An 8839-nucleotide genomic window follows, 5' to 3' on the forward strand; every position below is an offset into this window, starting at 1 on the left:
GGAGGCAGAGGCAGGTAGATTTCTGAGTTCGAGGCCAGCCTGGTCTACAAAGTAAGTTCCAGGACAGCCAGGGCTACACAGAGAAACCCTGTCTCGGAAACAAAACAAAACAAAACAAAACAACAACAAGAAAATGAACAACTTTTGGGGAGTAGGATGACAATCTCATGGTAGTCCACACTGGCCTTCAGTTTGTGGTATTCCTAACTCATCTTCCTTAATTTTGAGATTACAAGTGTTCACGCCTATACTATGTCTATAGCGGGCAGTTTCTGTCTACCAAGAAAGTAATTTCAGGGACTAGGTGTTTAGAAGCATATACTTGGGCTCAAACCTCAAGATCAACCCTCCACTCCCTCAAAAAATCAGCATGGTATTATAGTTGTAGACAGCAGTAGTTCAGAGGTAATTAGGCCTCCAAAGTATTTCTTAAAAGAAAATTTCAAACATGTCCCAGCATATAGAAAAGTAAAATGAAGCTTCTGATTGAATTATTGGTTGGTTGTCCCAAATCTTTAGTTGGCCCTTGAATTAAACAAACAAAACAAACCTGTAGTGTGTAGTTTTTTCTACTCCGCTTTAATGCTTCTGGGCAGGCTGTGCTACCAGCTACCCACCCAGGCTCTCTTGGATCCGAAGATGAAAGACATACACACATTAGCTCATTGTTAACCTGCCTTACTGGCTCAGTTGCTGGATTCTTCTAAGCCTTCTGCTGCTAGCATGCCCTTCTCTTTACTCCTAGCTCAACACCTCTAAATCTTCCTTCAGCTTAGTTGCTCTGTTACCTTCTATGAAGCCCACTGTTTTTGCTGCCCAAGACACTTTTGGGCTGCCTTCATTGGATCGCTTTCCCTCTCTGCCTACATTTTGGAAGATATCCCCTGCAGCTCTGAGTCTGTTCCATATCTCTCCCCTCTCCTATCCTGTGGGAACCTGGAAGTCCTGTCTCTTTCTTTCCACCCAGCCATTGGCCACTGGCATCTTTGTTGATTGATCAAGAACCAATTGGGTATCAAAGCATCAGAACCACTCTCCTACACAAAACTGCTTGAGTCCATGGGATCTAGCTCATTTGTATAGTACTTTGCTTAGCATGTATGAGATCCTGCCTGGGTGTGATCCTCAGAATGGAAAAAAAGGAGAGAGGAAAAGCAAAGCTAGTGTGGCGGATGGTCAGTCTGCTGGGAGTACCTTTTAGGGTCAGCTCTTAGCTCAGAGAACATTTTATTTATTTATTTATTTATTTTGTTTCTTTTTTTTTCTTTTTTTTTTTCTTTTTTTGTTTTTTTGTGTTTTTTGTTGTTCAGAGAACATTTTAAATAAATGACAATAGTATATAGTACAGACTTTTTTTCCTTTCATATAAGAACATATCCTCATCTCTGAGAATGCTATCTACCAGATATAAGAAAGCACCAGTCATTAGACAGTTTGTGTGAAATCTCTTCTTTTGGCACTTGACTACTTTTTGGGTTTTTTGTTTTTTGTTTTTTTGGTTTTTTATTTTTTTTTTATTTTTTTTATTTTTTTGCATTTACTTCTAAAATATTGGTATTTGTGCTATACAGAAAATTTTCTTTTCCTTTCTGTTTGTTTAGTTCTGAGTCTAAGTAGAGACTAGGGATAGGAGTGAAAGCTAGGTGCATTTGTATCCTAGAGTTGGAGAAATAACTATTTTGTTGTTCAACTTTGAGAACCTTCCATATGTGAAATTAATAAAGGTACTGTTTATTTTACTTTTCTTGTATCACAGTACAAAATGCATGTTATTTAAAAACATGATTGCTGGGCTGGTGAGGTGGCTCAGTGGGTAAGAGCACCCGACTGCTCTTCAGAAGGTCCTGAGTTCAAATCCCAGCAACCACATGGTGGCTCATAGCCATCTGTAACAAGATCTCACACCCTCTTCTGGAGAGTCTGAAGACAGCTACAGTGTACTTACATATAATAAATAAATAAATCTTTAAAAAAAGAATTCTTTAAAAAAAAAAAAAAAAAAAACATGATTGCTGCCAGGTGTGGTGGCACACACCTTTAGTCCCAGCACTAGGGGGTAGAGCAGGCTATTCTTTGTGAGTTCTTGGCCAATCTTGTATACGTAGTAGCTTTCAGCTCAGTTAGGGTTACAAAGTAAAACCTTGCTTGAAAGACTGACAGGGGCACATGATTATGCTTCAGTAGATATTTCTGTAGCATCAGCAATGACTGCAGAACATTTTCATATTAAAGAAAAGTTGACTTGGCTTCTTTAAACATTTGGCACCTGATGGTTGCTGCTTGTGTTTTTTTAGGTTCGACATGGGGCAGGTACTGGACTCAGAGAAATTCTTAAAGCTCATGGGAAAAGTGGTGGTAAAATGGGAGACAGCACTTTAGAAGAGGTAAGTATATTAAAGCTATAATTTAATTTAGTAGTTGGTCTCTTTTTCCATTTTAGGTGAAAGTGACAAAAGTTATGTAACAAAGTTGGAATGCAAGGTGAATAAGAAGAAGAGCCATGAATAGGTTAAAAAAAAAATTCAAGTTTATTGTCATAGAATCAGTTTAGAGAACAGAGATCTTTAGAAATACCAGAGTGGAAAAATTGTAGAAAGAAGAGCATTTGAGCAGGATAATGCAATAGAGAGTATAAGATAAATAAAATAATACTGGTTACTAGCAACATTAGTGTAGTAAGAAACACTGGAAATAGCATAGATAGCAGAACAGAATAACCTTAAGTAATTCCTTTTCTTCTGTTTTCTTGGAGGTGTGGGATAGTTTGAGATAGTCTCACTGTTTAGCTATGGCTGGCTTGGAATTAATTCCCTGTGTACCTTTCTAGCCTGGAGCTCACAGATCTCCCTACTTCTGCCTCCTGAATGCCCAGCCTGTAATTTGTGTTTTTTTAAGAGTACAGGAACATAATAGGAACTATAAATATAAGAATTTTGATGTAGGGCTTCTGAATATAATTATCAAAGAGGACATCATTATGTTTAAAGATGGTATATAAAATTCTTACATGGTTTGGTAACTTCATTCTGCTAAGATAATATGTTCTAATATTGTGTGTGTGTGTCTGTATGTTGTGTGTATTTTTCCCTCCATTTTTGGATTGAACAGTTCACTCTATCCCTAGTTAGTACACAGTTGATTTTTACTTATTGTTAAAAATGATTGTATTTTAATAGATGATTCAGCAGCATCAAGAGTGGTTGGAAGACTTAGTCATTAGACTCCTTTGTGTTTTTGCATTGGACAGATTTGGAGACTTCGTTTCTGATGAAGTAAGTATCATCTGAGTGAAGCTTTGCTCAGATTGTAAATTCTACATCAGTAAATTTTCTGCATATGTAACTCCTTTCTATTCTGAAGGTTGTAGCGCCAGTTCGTGAAACTTGTGCTCAAACATTAGGTGTGGTTTTAAAGCACATGAACGAAACAGGAGTTCATAAGACAGTGGATGTGCTGCTGAAATTGTTGACACAAGAACAGTGGGAAGTTAGACATGGTGGTCTTCTGGGAATAAAATATGCTTTGGCAGTTCGTCAGGTAACTAACTTGGTTTTTGAAATGGATTTTTCCCTTTTGGATGTTTTGTTTGTTGTGATGTTGGGATGGGTATTCTTGATTGCTTGTTTGTTCCTTTGTTTTATGATCTCCCTATCTATCTCCAGCTAGCCTGGAACTTGCTATATACAGATTGTGCAGGCCTCAGAATTGCAGAGATTTTTCTGCCTCTGCCTTTTCTTTTCCTCATGGATTCTAAGACTGCGTGTGTCATCATGCCAGGCTCACGCTTGCCTTCTTGAGAAAGTGTCACAAAATAGGTGATGCTCATAGATTTTACAGAGAAATCAAAAGATGGTTAGTTACATTGTTGCAACTCATTCAGTATATTTCATAGTTCTTTAATTGTTTAAACTCATTTAAATATTGAATACATGGTCTTAGGTCTGTGAGACAAGTTACACGGGAGATACATATTCAGACAATATAGACAGGAAACATACAACACAGATCAAAGCAAGCAGTCTATACAGTCATGTACTTTTTATATTATTCACCAATGTTTTTCTTTGTTTATATTTTATAAGAAGCCTGAGAAAAGCAGGATATATGTAGCCTTACCATTTTCACATAGGAAAACAAGTTCTAAAAAGTTAGAAGCCTTGTTTAAGGCAGTACTAGAAGTCAAAACCACATGATATATTTTTCTTTATTTTAAAGGAGTTTTTTTATGATCTAGTACTTGTTCCATTGTCAGGTTTCATCCTAGACACACACACACACACACACACACACACACATTTATTTATTTATTTTCTTACTGATGAGAATTAATGTTCTCTCCATACCTTACTGAAAATTTTGATATACTCTAGCATGCCGTGCCTAGCAATTGGGTTTCTAGGTTGACTCACAAAAGCCTTTTTAATTTATGACTCATATATATATATATTTTTCTTTACACAAAGTTGAGTGCTAAAATGGTAAAAAGCAAGTGAGGCATGGTGCCCAGGCCCGTAATTCTTAGAGTCAAACCTGTGTGCTCCAGAATCCTTGTCCTAGTATTTGGCAGGTAGAGGCAGAAGGATCAGAAGTTCAGAGTCATCCTTAGCTAGATAAATTTTTGCTTGGGATACATATGAGCCCATGTTTTAGAAAAGAAAAGGAAAAAGAAAAAGAAAAAAGGAATAATGAGATAAATGAGGAGCTAGAGAAAAACCAGCACTAAACCTTTTCTCACTAATGTGTAGTTAGCTTCCTAAATACTTTGTAAACTGGCTAACACTGGCAGGAACTTAAAAGATTGTCCTATTTACTGGTCTGGACTAGCTTCTCCTCTGTTGTCTTACTCACTAACACAGGGATGGAGCTTCCCTTCCTATCCCAGAAAAGCCTTTTGAAGTCACTTCTAAGGTTGTCTTTTTCTTTTGTTGTTTTAAACTACCAGCAGTAAAACATTCCTTGTGATTTCTGCTCATGACTCTCGCTCTCTACTGTTGTGTTTACCCTCTCTGCTTTGTTCTTGCTTTTCTTGCCCTTCTATTACTGGGAACCACAGAGCAACTCTTCAAACACAACTTTTTCCTTTCTTGTAGCTCCTATAAAACACGGGACGGAAAATGTTTGTCTTTGTTTTGTTTTAAAGATTTATTTATTATTACATATAAGTACACCATAGCAGTCTTCAGATACACCAGAAGAGGGCATCAGATCTCATTACAGATGGTTGTGAGCCACAATGTGGATGTTGGGATTTGAACTCACGACCTTTGGAAGAGCAGTCAGTGCTCATAACCGCTGAGCCATCTCTCCAGCCCTGGAAAATGTCTTGTTAGTATTTGAAAAGCTGTATCTGTTTCATAATAAGACTAATTTTTTAAAAAAAATTCTCTTAATTTTTGAGATTATAATTACAACATTTCTCCCTTCCCTTTTCTCCCCCCTCCAAGACCTCCTACACACTCCTCCTTGCATTCTTTCAAATTCATGGCCTTTTTTCCCATTGTTACTACATGCCCATATATATATATATATTCCTAAGTATAATCTGCTCAGTTCATATGATGTTACATTTATGTGTGTATATTGAATAACCAAGTGGCATGTTCTTTCTTGAAAAAAAGTTATGCCAGTGGTGGTGGCACACACCTTTAAATCCCAGCACTTGGGAGGCAGAGGCAAGCAGATTTCTGAGTTTGAGGCCAGCCTGGTCTACAGAGTGAGTTCCAGGACAGCCAGAGCTATACAGAGAAACCCTGTCTCAAAAAAACAAAACAAAACAAAACAAAAAACAAAGATGAAAAAGTTATTTGTCTTGTAAAACTAATTTTTAAAAAAATTTTTTTTGTTGGTCTTCTCACAGTAAACTGACTCAGCTTTTGAGAAGCAGTTCTTTTCTTTTTATAACTTTTAAATTTTTTGTTACTGTACAAAGAATTTGGTCTAATTTTGAAATTTTTATATGTATATTTACTTTATAAATCGTTTATTACAGTGTATAACAGGCTTCAGGAGAACATTTTATTGTGGCTATAGGTGGCAAAAAAGCCATTCTGGTGGGGAATTCAGATGTTTAGATAGGAATTGAGTGGGCCATCATCACCTTAGGTACAAGGGACAGCTTGCTTTTTGTCAGAGTTTTGTAATTCCACCTCTGGCCCAGGGGCCCTTCTCATGAATTCAGCTTTTATTTTAGCTCCATGAGATTATTCTGCTATTATTATTATTATTTCTGACTAAACATTTTATCTCCCATTCACATTCTTAGCTTGTTTCTTGGGCTGTTTCAGAGAGCTTCTTTTTGCTGCCTCTGTGGTCCATCTTCCTGCAGAAATCACACTTACATTCTTCTTCATAGCTGAATAGGTTTTTTTCTATTTTGTATGTGTAACACATTTTTCTTCCCTCCTTCATATATTGATGACTTATAGGCTGGGGCTGTATCTTGGCTACTATGGGTACTGTATCAGTGATCATAGATGTGAAGGTGTCTCTGGTATGCTGACTTACCACAGAGTTGTCACCCTTCATGTAATGCATGACAGGGTTTCTTACTGAATTGGAAGCTCACCTCTTTGACTAGACTGTCTAGCCAGTAAGCTCTTGGAAGCCTTCTGTCTCTCACCAATAATAATGGCATGATAGGCACACACAGCTATGCCTGGCTTTAAAAAACAATATGGGTGGGTATGTAGGTATTGGGTAGCAGTTGCTCTTAGTGAGAGTCTTAGTATATGATCACAGGAATAGCCCAGAGAAGCTAGCCTTAGTGGGGAAAAAGAAGAGATTACATTGCAGTAAGGAGAAGCAGAAGAATGTGGCTTTTCCTTCTCATCCCTCTCATACCTTCTTGCCAGTGATATTGAAGAAAAAAAATGCAAGCTAAGGGTCTTGACAAGGACATATATATGTATTTGTGTTCACACATAGCATTTATAGACTTACTAAGAACTGTTCTGGTATTTCAAGTTACAGCCATAAATATTTGGATTCTTTCCCAAGTGGGATAGTTTATGCAGTCTTATGCTAATTTATGTATACTGCTTATGTTTATGTTTTTAAAATATATAAATATTGGAATGTAGTTCAAAGCTAATAGATATGCTTGAGCATAGTAATTATATCATAGAAAATTAGCATGTTTTGATGTCCTGTTTTACAGGATGTAATTAATACTTTATTGCCTAAAGTTTTAACTCGAATAATCGAAGGACTCCAGGACCTTGATGATGATGTCAGAGCTGTTGCTGCAGCATCCTTGGTTCCTGTAGTAGAGAGCCTTGTCTACCTTCAGACACAAAAGGTATACTAAAAGTCTTCCCGCATTTTCTTCTTATAGAGCATGTTTACATTTGCATATGGAATAAAAGGAAAGACATAGCGTTCTTTTTTATTTTATTTACACCTGTTGTAGAAATTTTCTTGTCTCTAATATCCTTCTGATGCATGCAAGCTTGATTATATGTCTTTGGGAACAGTTAATTGTGTATTGTGTAATTCCCTTTCTGTACTTAGTACACAGAGAATTTCCTTGAAAAGGAAACAGCTATTTCTCTCTGATTTTTGTCCCTTATTTTTAGAGATGTGAATTTTGTTTTTGATTAGCTTAGCATTTCAACCTGATCTCATTTTGAGACTATTAAATTTTAACACTTCCCATTTTATCAAATCTAGAATATGAAGTTAAAAGTGCAGTCAGTATTATTTTATGAGCTCAAAAACTAAACTTGTATTTGTATGATTGTTGACATCGCTTAAAGTTCCCTGAAATTATCCTGTCCAGTAAAAGTTTGGTTAGAGAGGAAGTGACAAAAGTAGAGCTGAGTGGCACTAAAAAGAGGATGAGAGGATTATTAGTGACAAATTGTGCCTTCTCCTTGATGTTCCTCAAAGCTGACATTGTCCAAATTCATTATGTATGCTGTTGACTCGTAGTGACCCTTGGAATCTAATTTGACAGGATTTTAAATTTGTTATGTGAAATCAGTAACTTTTCTTAAAAACTGATCTTGCAGGTGCCCTCCATTATAAATACCTTATGGGATTCTCTTCTGGAATTAGATGATCTAACAGCTTCAACAAATAGTATTATGACTCTCCTTTCATCCATGTTAACTTACCCTCAGGTCCAGCAATGCAGGTAATTATTTCTTATTAGAGGTATAGAATAATAATCCTTTATATATCTTTCCAGATGATTAAACTTAGACTGGTTTAGCACCTTTAAAGAACAGTGCTATAAGTTGAACATACCACTTTTTCTTGGGACGTTTTAGTCCTTTATTCTAGTTACTAGCACATTTGGGACAGGGCTAGAGAGATGGCTATGTTGCTCTTGCAAAGGACCCTAATTTGATTCCCAGCACCCACATGACTGACTGCTTGATGTCTTTCCTGGAGGCTCTCATAATTTAAAAAAGAAAAAAAGAAAAAGAAAAAAAGAACCAAAAAAACATTTGGGACAAGAAAGGAAACTTTAGGGGCTGGGATCAGAGCTTAGTGGGAGATTGTCCGCCCAATATGAACAAAGCCTAGAGTACCAGCATTGCACACACAGATAACAAAATCTAAAGTAGTTATTTTTCTTTTCTTTTCTTTTCTTTTCTTTTCTTTTCTTTTCTTTTCTTTTCTTTTCTTTTCTTTTCTTTTCTTTTCTTTTCTTTTCTTTTTTTAAAAGATTTATTTATTTAATGTAAGCATACTGTNGCTGTCTTCAGACACACCAGAAGAGGGAGTCATATCTCGTTGTGGATGGTTGTGAGCCACCATGTGGTTGCTGGGATTTGAACTCAGGACCTTCGGAAGAGCAGTCGGGTGCTCTTACTCGCTGAGCCATCTCACCAGC

At 36.7% G+C, this 8839-nt stretch overlaps 1 protein-coding gene across 1 annotated transcript in view; it reads left to right on the plus strand.

The window, feature by feature from the left end:
- Window positions 1-8839, plus strand: part of Btaf1 (B-TFIID TATA-box binding protein associated factor 1) — an 87361-nt gene that overhangs the window by 36173 nt on the left and 42349 nt on the right. The window contains exons 9-13 of the mRNA XM_021194493.2: window positions 2295-2384; window positions 3177-3272; window positions 3361-3537; window positions 7157-7297; window positions 8010-8134. Of these exons, the coding sequence (XP_021050152.1) occupies window positions 2295-2384; window positions 3177-3272; window positions 3361-3537; window positions 7157-7297; window positions 8010-8134 (629 nt within the window). The remainder of the gene's footprint in view (window positions 1-2294; window positions 2385-3176; window positions 3273-3360; window positions 3538-7156; window positions 7298-8009; window positions 8135-8839) is intronic.

This window comes from Mus pahari, chromosome 1 (genome assembly GCF_900095145.1).
Source record: "Mus pahari chromosome 1, PAHARI_EIJ_v1.1, whole genome shotgun sequence".
NCBI classification, from domain to species: domain Eukaryota; kingdom Metazoa; phylum Chordata; class Mammalia; order Rodentia; family Muridae; genus Mus; species Mus pahari.